The 12,596-nt window shown below is 49.5% G+C and overlaps 1 protein-coding gene across 2 annotated transcripts; it reads left to right on the forward strand.

Annotated features, from left to right (window-relative positions):
• The first annotated feature begins 667 nt into the window (after positions 1-667).
• SPNS1 (SPNS lysolipid transporter 1, lysophospholipid) lies at positions 668-12,194 on the forward strand. 2 transcript variants are annotated; one of them, XM_060255945.1, is made up of 13 exons: positions 668-906; positions 1,657-1,892; positions 2,389-2,454; positions 2,597-2,733; positions 3,673-3,824; positions 4,287-4,353; positions 4,551-4,693; positions 6,599-6,754; positions 7,022-7,211; positions 7,314-7,379; positions 8,784-8,882; positions 9,446-9,617; positions 11,923-12,194. In XM_060255945.1, the coding sequence occupies exons 2-13, from the start codon at positions 1,676-1,678 to the stop codon at positions 12,015-12,017; spliced, it is 1,560 nt and encodes a 519-aa protein (XP_060111928.1). In that variant the 5' UTR covers positions 668-906; positions 1,657-1,675; the 3' UTR covers positions 12,018-12,194. The 2 variants fall into 2 exon arrangements, with proteins under 2 accessions (XP_060111928.1, XP_060111927.1); XM_060255944.1 differs by having other exon boundaries at positions 801-910.
• Positions 12,195-12,596: the final 402 nt, after the last annotated feature.

A 12,596-nucleotide genomic window follows, 5' to 3' on the forward strand; every position in this document is an offset into this window, starting at 1 on the left:
TGTATGAGTCATTGTTTAACATACAACATCTGGACAGGCTCTACACGTAACAAGCTCCACCACCCATTTCTCTACAAAATGACTCCTGGTTATCTGCATCCAGATGGGGTCTGGGACCCCTGGAATTACAACTGATTTCCAAGCTACACTGTTGTGCATAACAGTAGTACAATGTATAGAGCACATTTTCTCCAGTGGAGCTGATTTCTAGTCTGGAGATCAGCTGAAATCCTGGGAGATCCCCAGGCCCCATCTGGAGGCTGGCAACCTGCAGAGATCAGTTCCCCTGGAGAAAATGGCTGCTTGTAGGTACTGTATGTCTGCTGAATGTACTGTATGCATGTCTGCTGAAGTCCCTTCCCAATCTACACTCCCAAATCTCTTGGAGTTGGTAGCACTATGGTGAGCCCCTTAAAGGCTAAACGAGTGAGAAACAATAAGCTACGCAAGGCATTTGTTCTGTTCAGCGTCTTTAACGTTACTAGCAACACAATGGAACGAATACCAGGTTACCATTTCTCCAAGCTCACCTCTATTGCTTAGTCACCATGGCAACGGGCCCCACGCGGAAGAACAACTTGTGGTTGCGGTTGCGCAAAGGTGAGGGAGCGAAAACAAACACGGGAGAAGATTGGCTCTCGCCGCCAAAAGTCACCTCACCGCAGTGCCCTGATGAAAGGAAAGCGCCTATTGGTTGCTCCAAGACGTTGGAGGGCGGGAGGGAGAGGGTGGCCCGTTGTCGCCACAGCAACCCGGGTCGCCGAGCCGTGGCGGCGACGGAAACAGAAGAGGTCATGTGACGCGAGAGCAGTCTGAGGGGGAATATCACGTGATGTCAGCCGGCCGCTTCCCTTATTGAGGTGGGGAGGCCGGCTGGATCAGCTTCTGGGGGAGGGAAGGCCTAGGGTAAGTGAGCACCGGGGGGAACTTCCTGGGTGATTCTGCAGTTAAATTAGAATTTGGAGCCTGAGAATCTTGGGGGTTTCTGGCCCTTGGGTGGGATGAGGGAGCCTATCGGCTCGCTTGGTGAATGGCGGGGCTGTTCCCATCCTCAGCCCACCCCCCTTTCGCTCTGCCTGCCCTTCAAGGGTGAGAACGGTGCTGATCTAGGATTGCCAATCCCCAGGTGGAGGCAGGGGATCCCCCGGTTTGGGGGCTTCCCCTCCCTTCAGGGTTATCAGAAAGCGGGGGTGGGGGGGTGGGGAGAGAAATGTCTGCTGGGCACTCTATTATTCCCTATGGAGATAGATTCCCATAGGGCATGATGGAGAATTGATCCGCGGGTATCTGGAGTTTTGAGGAGGCTGTTTATTGTGCTAGAGGTGCCAGATTTTCAGCATAGCATCCAGTGCTTCTCCTTGAAATACCTTCCAAGTTTCAAAAGGATTGGACCAGGGGGTCCAATTCTACGAGCCCCAAAAGAAGGTGCCCATATCCTTCATTATTTCCAATGGAGGGAAGGCATTTAAAAGGTGTGCGGTCCCTTTAAATGTGATGGCCAGAACTCCCTTTGGAGTTCAGTGATGCTTGTCACAACCTTGGCTCCTGGCTCTACCCCCAATGCCTCCTGGCTGCACCCCCAAAGTCCCTAGATATTTCTTGAATTGGACTTGGCAACCCTGTGCTGATCTTTCTTGTTTGTGTATCTCCCAGCAGGGCCCTCCCTACCCCTGCCATGGCATCCCCGTGGATCCCCTATGCTGATACGGCCCCCGTCCTCAGCCAGCCCGATGACACAGAGGAGGAGGAGGACCTCCAGGCCAAGAGGGAGAGGGAAGAGGAGGGAGATGTGCAGACCATCACGGGGATCTCTACTTCACACGGGGTCCGCATTGTGGGGGTCCTCTGCTTCGTCAACCTCCTGAACTATATGGACCGCTTCACCGTGGCTGGTGAGGAGATTGGAGGAGTGAGCTTAGAAAGTGGGGTGGGAGCTGGTGTTTTAGTCCCTACGTATATGATGTTGAGAGGGTGGGGTGGGGTAGCCAGCTGGTAGAACAATTTAATTTAATTTTTAGATTTATACCCCGCCCTATCCCACAAGCGGGCTCAGGGCAGCTCACAACAATAAAACAACAGAGTTAAAACAATACCATAAAAAGAGACATTACAAAACAGGAGCAGCACAGTAAACAGTCTTACAGACATGGGCAGTAAACAGCATGCAGCTGATGGCTAGTAGTATAACATAACACCATAAAGGTAAAATGCTGGGGGAAGTGATTACTTTCAGAGGCCCTGTGAAACAATGAGGAATTGGCCCCTTAAATTGTTCCCTAGCTTTATTTTTAAAACGATAAGTTGTAGGAGTGAGCGTTGGTTTTGCAGAAAGAAGATACGTTGCTTTGTTTCCTGGATTTTAAGAGCTGTCTTCCTGCTTTGCATCAGGTGTTCTTCCTGACATTGAGAAGTTTTTTAATATTGATGACAGCAAATCAGGACTCATACAGACAGGTAAAGAATGGGGGGAGGGGAAGGCTTGAACTCTGGGTTGCTCCCCTACCCCCGCTATGTGTTTTATAGGGGCAGCAGTCCTGGAGCTGGAGCTGAATGGGAGCTGATGGACATTCTCTTAACCAGTTTTCTCTGTGGGCAGTTTTTATTTGTAGCTACATGGTACTGGCACCAATTTTTGGTTATCTGGGGGATCGCTATAATCGCAAGTACCTGATGTGTATCGGGATCACCTTCTGGTCAGGTGTGACTCTGGGGAGCAGCTTCATTCCTCAAGAGGTATGGGGGTTGTATGGGTGAAGCAGGGATGGGTATAACTGAGAAGATTCTTTATCTCCAGGACATAATGAAAGACTCTGGGTTTGGATTTTGGATGTGTTTGTTTTCCTTCCTATCCTGTCCTCATCCAAACTTCTGGACTCATGAAGTGGGGGAGGGCTCTGGCATTGGTGCCCTTTTGGGCATTCTTGTGACAGTTTGCCTGGAAGCTGTGCTTTAGTAGAGCAATAATCCTTGCTCTGTTTGACCAGCTGTTCTCAAAGCTGCAGCATAATTGTTCAGCTCAGGAGGAGACTTTCACAAGGGATAAAGTCTTCCTTATGCTGATTGTCCTGTTGGCTTAAGCAGATCTGTTTGCGTGCATTGTTCTCTCCCTCCCCATCTGCAATCTCTGTGTTTTTTGTCCTATTAGGAATCTTCACTGTTCTGATTACTGATTGACTGAAAGGGCTTTTTAAATCATAATCTGATTTGGGTGTGTCTTAACAAGTTTAAAACCTGCTTAACTGTCACAGCACCTGACCAGGTTCCTCCAGGAAATGTTGTTGGGACAATTCTCAGCACTCGCGCATGACTACAACTCTGCGTTCTTTACATTCAACTCTGTGGAATAGCTGGGTCTTTGGGGTGTTCTCTTTGGTGTAGTGGTTAAGTGTGTGGACTCTTATCTGGGAGAACCGGGTTTGATTTCCCACTCCTCCACTTGCACCTGCTGGAATGGCCCTGGATCAGCCATAGCTCTCATAGGAGTTGTCCTTGAAAGGGCAGCTGCTATAAGAGCTCTCTCAGCCCCACCTACCTCACAGGGTGTCTGTTGTGGGCAGCGGGGTGGGGGGGGGGAGGTAAAAGGAGATTGTGACCACTCTGAGATTCAGAGTGTAGGGCGGGATATAAATCCAGTATCTTCTTCTGATACTTCTTGTCTGTTTCCCATTCTAGTATTATGGGTTGCTGCTGCTGACACGAGGCCTGGTAGGTGTTGGGGAAGCCAGCTACTCTACCATTGCCCCCACCATTATCGCTGACCTCTTCGTGGGCGACCGGCGATCCCGCATGCTCAGCATCTTCTATTTTGCCATACCAGTAGGCAGGTGGGAACACTTAAGTGTCTATTGCTGCAGAGTTTAGAATGCTGCCTTGTAATGCTTGCTTACTGTCAGTCAGAATCAATACTCCCTCTAAGCTGTGGAGACTTGGGAACAAAAATTCTACTTTGTGAGCTACTGGCATTAAAGCTGTTAGCTATTGCATAAATTAGTTTGCCCTGGGGCCATTTTTCCTGAGCTAAGACAAAAATGTGTCAGCTGGATGTTAAAAAAATGTGAGCTAGCTCACACGAACTCAGCTTGGAGGGAACACTGGTCAGAATACCGCTTTACTGTCAATTAGAAACTTTTTCTACCAGAACAGCCCATTGTGCCCTTCGATAAACCACAGATTACGTTAAACCAGTGGCAGAAACCAAGTGAGTGTTTGGTTGTTTGGTGAGTGTAGAGGTTGGCGAGCCTGCATGGGAGGAGAGGTTCTGACTGCTCCCTCTTCCTTCCCTGCAGCGGTCTGGGCTACATTGTGGCATCGCAGGTGAAAATCCTGGCTGGGGACTGGCATTGGGCTCTGCGGGTAAGTAGAGTGGGGGATGATACGTTGTCAACATTTGTTGCCTTGAATATGTATTTTTGCATGTCGTTTTCAGGATCCCTTTCCCACAGAACAGTGGCACACCTTGCCCCTCCCCCCCACAGCACATGGGGCTTGATTGGCCCTCTTTTGGGCTGCCTGAACTGAGAACTGGTCTTCTCTGCTCTCTCTCTCTCCAGGTGACACCTGGCTTAGGGCTCTTGGCTGTGCTACTGCTGGTGGTTGTGGTGCGAGAGCCACCTCGTGGTGCTGTGGAGACGCACTCTGATGCTCCTCTGCAATATACTTCATGGATAACTGACCTAAGGGCCCTCAGCAGCAAGTGAGTGATGCAGGAGAGATGGAATCCTCTGCTACTACATCCGCAGGAGCTTTCTTTCCCTTCCCCTCTGTCCTCTTCTATAGCTTCCTATCCTTGGTCGTGTGTTCCCAGTGAGTATTTCAGACTTACAATCCTTGCTTCATCTTCCTTTTGTGTTCACTACGCTCTGCTTGTGAGCTCAGCACATGTGGCTTGAAAGTGAAGGAACAACACAAGCTCTGTAGGGAGGCTGAGCAAAGTTGGATAGGTGAGCCTCCAGGATGCTTTAAGATCGTGGCTTTCAGGTGTGTTCTAGGAGAGCCTTGGCGTTCTCCCTGGAGAAGACCAGCTTCCGAGGAAAATAGCTCTTCTGCTGCCAAAAAAGGGGTCCTGGGTATCCTGGGAGATATTTTTGATGTCAGGCTCATGAGGAGAATGTGAGCCACGGCTTCTGCCCCAGAATCCTTTGTGACAAGCCACTGTGGCTTGGCTGTCAAGTCAGTGGCAAAACCGTCTTCTGAAGATAAAAAGCTCCTTTTCACTACCAAGAAACTTTTGCCAGGAAAGACAGATCCCATGCGGACACAACTCACACATGATAGGGGCTTCTTTGGCGGGGGAGGGCGGGATATAAGAATAAATTTATTATTATTATTATTATTATTATTGAAGAGGGAAAATGGGGTTCAATCAACTGGAATAGCTGATCTGATCCAACCCAGAAAGTTTCATACTATTACGTTAGGACTTGTGGTTAGACATCCTGGTAAATGTGCTAGAAGTCGAGTCCAGTTTGGTGTAGTGGTTAAGTGTGCGGACTCTTATCTGGGAGAACCAGGTTTGATTCCCCACTCCTCCACTTGCAGCTGCTGGCATGGCCTTGGGTCAGCCATAGCTCTCCTTGGAAGGGCAGCTGCTGGGAGAGCCCTCTCAACCCCACCCACCTCACAGGGTGTCTGTGGTGGGGGGAGAAGATATAGGAGATTGTAAGCCACTCTGAGTCTCTGATTCGGAGAGAAAGGTGGGGTATAAATCTGCAGTCTTCTTCTTCGTCGTCGTCTTCGTCTTCTTCTTCGTCTTCTTCGTCTTCTTCTTCTTCTTCCTCTTCCTCTTCTTCCTCTTCTTCCTCCTCTTCCTCCTCCTCCTCCTCTTCCTCCTCCTCCTCTTCCTCCTCCTCCTCCTCTTCCTCTTCCTCCTCTTCTTCCTCTTCTTCCTCTTCTTCCTCTTCTTCCTCCTCCTCTTCTTCCTCCTCCTCTTCTTCCTCCTCCTCTTCTTCCTCCTCTTCCTCTTCCTCCTCCATGTATGTAAGAGAGTGCCAGTGTGCAGGCTGTGGCACATCAGTTGCTCCCAGTGCCTTGGTACAGTTTGCTTGCAAGCAGTAAGTGGAGAGACAGGCAGGGATGCCAGAGCTGGGTATCCTGGCCCGTGGGTTCCATCCAGCCTGTGTGCCAAAACCTCCCGTTACCAGAGTCAACTCCTTTTGAGTATTAGCCATTTGTAGCTGAGGATATCTTGTCCTGGGATTGCAGTGCAGTTCTAAGCAATGGTCTGTATCTGCATTAAGACCATTTGATCCTTCAGCTCTTGAAGTCTGGCAAGTGTGAATGGGTGAACTGAGTTCCCTGAAAAGCTTTGGGCATGTATGAGTTCTGCCTGCGACAACTGTCCTGTCTGACTCACCTGCTCATCGTTGCTTGATGTCGCTGTCAAGGGGTGAGCTTGCCTGCTTGGTCCTGATCAGGCCAGCACGTGGATGAGAGCTCTCCCAGAAACCCCACATAGGGGCCACCTTGAGTTCCATGATGGGAAAGAGAGGCCAAATCTCAGTGCAATGACTGTGCCCCTAAATTCTATTCTTAGAAGTTAGCTGCAGGCATCTTGTGGGGCCAAAGGGCATTCACTTGCCTTCCCTTTCTCGTCCACCAGCCGCAGCTTCGTGTTGTCGTCTCTGGGCTTCACGGCCGTGGCCTTTGTCACAGGTTCCCTTGCGCTGTGGGCCCCTGCGTTTCTGTACCGTTCGCGCCTGGCCAATGGGAGCCTTCCGCCTTGCCCCTCAGAGGCGGCTTGCAGCACTTCAGACAGGTGAGTTATCAGGGTGGGGCGGGGAAGCCCCCTGACTGTGATGTGTTGCTCAGGTCCCCCTTGAAGAACTTCTGATTCAATGGTTATTGTCTACAACCTTCCTGAGCTGGTGTAGCTGGCTTTGCTACAAATGCCAAAGCTGCCTGTTTTGACTACAGTCCCTGGGAAGACGCTCTCTGCCTGGCCTCCCTGTCGTCAGTATAGGGGTAATAATGCTTGTTGGCAGGCAGGGTGTGTGTCAATTGCTCAGTATCTCCATTTTTGCAGCCTCATCTTTGGAATTATCACTTGCGTGACTGGCGTGCTGGGTGTCGGCAGCGGGGTGGAGATTTCCCGGCACCTGCAGCGTAGCAACCCTCGCGCCGATCCCCTGGTTTGTGCAGCTGGTCTGCTTGGCTCGGCCCCCTTCCTCTTCCTGGCTGTGGTGTGTGCTCAGGGGAGCATTATTGCCACTTATGTGAGTTTACCTTGCCCCTCGAGTTTCCCCACTCCCTGCAGAATAGCCCTTGGACCCCGAACATGGCTGGCATAATCTGTTTCTCCTCTTCATGCCCGATAGGTTTTTATCTTCATTGGCGAGACCCTCCTTTCGCTCAATTGGGCCATTGTTGCCGACATCCTTCTGGTGAGAAACCGGAAAAAGGGAAGTGGGGGGGGGGGCGGGAACAAAGCTCTGTAGTTTGCTGCAGTCACAGTATTAAACCTATTCTCTTACCTCCTCTCCTCCATTCTCCTAAACATTTCAACCTTGCATTTTGGCACAAAAGTACACCCCCTACATGCCCTTAACAGCTGCAGAACATCCTTTTTCTTTTGTTAATGTTTTGTTAATGTTAATGCCAGATTTGATGCAAATCATTGTTCTTCCCCTCAATCCCATAGAGCAGTAACACAGCACTGTTTAAGAACACAAGGGAAGCCATGTTGCATCAGGCCAGTGGCCCATCCCAGCCAATACTTGGTGTCACACAGTGGCCAAAACTCAGGGGGTCCACCAGCAGGGCCAGAATTCCAGAAGCTCTCCCACTGTTGGCCCCCCAAGCACCAAGAACACAGAGCATCACTGCCCTAGACATAGTGTTCCATCAATATCTTGTAGCTAATAGCCACTGATGACTTCTGCTCCATAGGTTTATCCTATCCCCTCTTGAAGCTGTCCTAAGCTTGTAGTCACCACCACTTCTTGTGGCAGTGAATTCCAGATGCTAATAACTCTTTGGGTGAAAAAGTACTGTTCTAAGCATATTACTCATTAGTTTCATTGAGTGTCTGCAAGTTCTTGTGTTGTGAGAAAGGGAGAAACATCAGCCAACTTTGAACAGGTTTGATTTTTTTTTTAATCAAGCACTTACGTCCTGTTTTAGTATATCCAATTGCCAAAGCTGCTCACAATCAAGCTTTAAAAGTCAGAAAGATTAAAGCATAAATAAAGCCAAGTACAGTGAGGATCACCAGGCAGATGGGGTGTGGTGTGGTGGTTCAGTGGTTCAGACAGCAAGAAGCACCACATTAATAGGCGAGCAAGATTGTATTGCTGCTTAGGGCAAAATGAATGGCAGTGTGTTGACATTTGGTGCATCTGAGTTTTGCGTCAAATGCAAAAGGTACAACCTGTGATCATTTGTCCCATTCTCATTTTCTCCATGTATGTAAGAGGGAGAGAGACAAATTGCCTTTAGTTTTCAAAAGCTTGTTATGATAAATCTTCTCAGGGCTTTTTTTGAGTGGGAACGCAATTCCGGCTGGCTTGGCAACAGGGTGTGGCCTAATATGCAAATGAGCTTCTGGGCTTTTTCTACAAAAATGCCCTATGCCGAACAATGGTGATGTCAGGGGGTGTGGCCTAATGATAATGAGTTCCTGCTGGACTTCTACAAAAAAGGCCCTGAATCTTCTACTGCAAGACTTTTTTTTTTGCATGTGCTGTTAAAAGTTTGATATTGCATATTTTTACTAATGTGTGGAGGACCCTGAGGATGCCTCCTTTCTCCAGCAGAGGTCGCTAGTAGTCTTTATCCTCTCTCCCCAGTATGTCGTCATCCCCACCCGTCGCTCCACTGCCGAAGCTTTCCAGATCCTGCTTTCCCATCTCCTGGGTGATGCTGGGAGCCCCGCGCTTATCGGCTTGGTAGGCACTGGAAACAGTCTGTCCTGAGTTATTGTGAAGGCCCTTTTCATAACCTTTGCAAGGTTCATCTTCCCACCCAGTCTGTTAAACCGAACGGCTCCTCCCCTTCCTTGTGCTGCCACATCTTGGGGTTCCCTTCAAACTATAGGGATATTTTGCAGAGCCACTATAGCCGCATCTTTTCAGATTTGGGAGGATACAGCCAGGGTCTGCCTGCAGCGTTTGTTCAGGCCTACGGGAAAACATGTTGCTATGTTGACAGATTGGAAAGTGTGCCATCTTGTGTGGCCTCCGCTGCATTCTTTTCCTCACCTGCCTGAAAGGATTTAGATGCGTTTTTTCTGAAGCAGCATTCTTTCCAAATAAGAGGGAGAGTGATAGAGGCAGGTTTTGCCATTGCTTCCCTTCCCCGTAGGCAATTCTTACTTGCCTTGGGTGACCAGCTAAGTGGTGTTTCTTGTCTCCGGCCCAGGTGTTCTTCCTTTTGGAGGGACTGTGCCTCCACAGTTACCCTCTGGGAGTGGACTAACCTGTCTTCTCTCTTGTCCCTGCCCTGCCCCTAGATCAGTGACCGAATCCAGCACAATCGCCCCGCGTCGTTCATGACGCAGTTCCGGAGCCTTGAGTATGCTCTGATGGCCTGCGCTTTCGTGGGAGTGATCGGTGGCGGTTTCTTCTTGGCCACGGCCTGCTTCATCCAGGCAGACCGCAAACGCACTGAGCTGTATACGCAAGGTAATAAACCCCCTTTCCCCACTAGTGAGCTTATGTATTGACCACTTATACAGTATATCTGAGAAGACAAAACATCAGAACTGTCATCTTAAAGCAATAATAGGTTTGCAACATTACAAAACTGCTTCAAAAATGCAAAGTAGCTAGACTGCGAAAATCCATCCAAGGAAAAGTCCCAATAGGAGAGAAGAATGCTGTTGCAAAGGAGGACTTCTCATCTCCTACTGAGGATCATTTGTCAGGCTCAGAGATAAAACTGAAGGCCTTGCTTCTGGTAACCAATGATTACAATCATGTGCAATGATGGTATCAGAAACAGGGTGCGGTTTTACAAAAGAGAGGGTGAATGCAGGAAGAAGTGGGGTCCAAGGCATGGCCATCACAGGCCATGAGGAGCTCTGCACTTCCGGATGGATCTAGATCACAAGTGGCCAAATTTGCCTAACATAAGAGCCTCATAGAATAAACATCAGATGTTTGAGAGCCACAAGATATGCAGGGAGGAAGGAAGGAAAGCAAATAGATTGGGGGGGAAAGGAAGGGTGGAAAGAAAGCCACTTTAAATGTCTGGCTGGACTTAGAGAAGGGATTTAAAGAGAGTCACAAGTGGCTCCCAAGCTGCAGTTTGGCTACCCCTGATCCAGAAGCAAGCCAGCAGCTGATGAAATTAAAGCCAAGCAGTCCAGTCTCCTAGTATCTATTTAGGCCCTGCCATTCTTCCCTCAGTGGGGATCCCAAATGGCTTAAATCCTCCTCCTCCTCCATTTTGGCCTCATAACAATTTACATGAGAGAGGATATGCTGAGAATATGTGACTGGCTCAGAGAGCTTCTGGGGCAGACTGGGGATTTAAACTCCTGTCTCCCAGATCTAACACAGTAACCATGACATAATGCTGGCATGTGCTGGGAAATGAGCTGTGACACTCCACAATGACTGTAGCTTTTGAATAGTCTTCAAGGGAAATCCCACGTGGAATGTCTCAGAGCAGTCCAGCCGGTGAGTAACCAGAAGCATAGGAGGGGGCACAGCCTACAGAGCAGATGTTGTTCTGTAAACCGAGTTGTGAGTGGAGGTGTAGAGTTCTCAAAATCTGCCATGACCGTCTGAGAGCAACCGTGGCCCATGTGTGCCGCTTCCCAATAGCAAAAATGGAGCCTTACGTTTGCGGCTTTGTGGAGCGCTTGGGTGGGTGGGTTGGCATTGGCTTTGTACCCTGGGGAAGTGCACCACCACTCTGACTGTGGAATGAGTGGGTTTGCCCTGCAGCAGGCAATAGAGTGGCTGGAATAAGACCACCTTGGTGCTGTTTTGCAACAACCAGGGTTCGGTGGGAAGCACCTGACTTCACGACACAGGTTAGCTCCTGGCTTTACGACACAGATGAGCTTAGAGCAGGGAGAGGTTTGAGTGTTGGAAGTCACATATGGGGCTGTTCCAGAAGAACAAAGATGGCTGTTCTAAGGCACTTGTGAGCAGTTGCTAAGCTTTGGACACGTGGTTCTTTGAACAAGTGAAGCTGCTTTATATGGATTTAGGCCCTTGGTCTGTCAAGATCATCATTGCCTATTTTGGCAGGCAGGGAGGCTCTGCAGGGTCGCAGAGCTTTCCCATCACCTTCTGCCTGATCATTGAGATGCTTAGGGTTGACTCTTGACACCTTCTCCATGCTTGCACTACCCACCCTCTGCCACTGAGCTGCCCAGCTCCAGCTTGAACTTTCTTTGAAGTTCTAAAGTGCAAATGCGCCTGTTGTACAGAACTTGTGTGCGAGAGTCACTTGTGCCCAGATGTGTCTCCGCCAGCTCAAAGCTATGCCTAACAGCAAGCCAGTCAGCTGATTAAACCTTCTCTGCCAAGGGGTTCCGTAGACCAGGGGTGTTGAACTCATTTGTTATGAGATCTGGATCTGACATAAATGAGACATTATTGGGCCAGGTCATGTCGGGTTGGGCCAAGCCATGTTGGGCTGGGCCATGTGTGTACCTATTTAAGATTAGGTAGCACCAGGGAACTGGGCAAAGGAAACTCTGGTTCTTTCCTTCCTTCCCCAAGGGACCAGGAGGGGAAGGAGCCTCAGCCAATGGAGAAAATAGAGGCTTTGCTCTGTACCTCCTGTGCAATTGAGCAAGCCTTGCAAACCAAGCTGTTATGCACAAAAGAGAGGAAGAAGGAAGCAGATGACAGCTAGTTGCTCGGGGGCCTGATAGGAGCCCTCTGGGAGCCTGATTCAGCCCCTGAACTGCATGTTTGACACCCCTGCCGTAGACCATCCAAACCGTGACACTTTCTTCTTATCCCTCAGGGCAGCTGAACGAGCCATTGGAAGGCGAAGACCGCATTGTGGTTCCTCAGCGTGGCCGATCGACGAAAGTCCCTGTTTCTAGTGTCCTCATATGAAGACAGTCCCTGCCTCTCTTATCTGGCATCGGGAAGGTGTGGACTCGTGCCCTCTGTGCTCAGCCAATCCATGGAGCCAGGGAGGGAGGCTCTCGGAATGGACCAAGGCGGGTGGTCTCATGGACAGCTGCTTTTTGGTGTACATGGGATTTTTATAAAGCACAAACCTTATCCAGATTCACGTGTCTTTATTTTTCAGGTGGGTGGAATGGGGTGATGCAGTGGGTTCCCTGCTTGTTGCATTTTCATTCGCCTCTGAAAAAGAAAGAACTTTGGGTGATGAAGTCTAGGGGAGTTCTTTGATGTATGGAATAGAGCAGGGGTGGCCAACGGTAGCTCTCCAGACTTTTTTGCTTACAACTCGCATCAGCCCCAGCCAGCATGGCCAATGGCTGGGGCTGATGGGAGGTGTAGGCAAAAAACATCTGGAGAGCTACCATTGGCCACCTCTTGAATAGAGGAAAACAGTGGGGTTGTTGCTTGGTTTTGACAGAGGGGAGGCATTCTAAAGCTTTTGGCTGATGGACAGTGGTTACAATGTTTGGAACAAAGTTTTCAGTCCTGTGGCATCTTTAAGAC

This window comes from Heteronotia binoei, chromosome 15 (genome assembly GCF_032191835.1).
Source record: "Heteronotia binoei isolate CCM8104 ecotype False Entrance Well chromosome 15, APGP_CSIRO_Hbin_v1, whole genome shotgun sequence".
Lineage (NCBI taxonomy): Eukaryota > Metazoa > Chordata > Lepidosauria > Squamata > Gekkonidae > Heteronotia > Heteronotia binoei.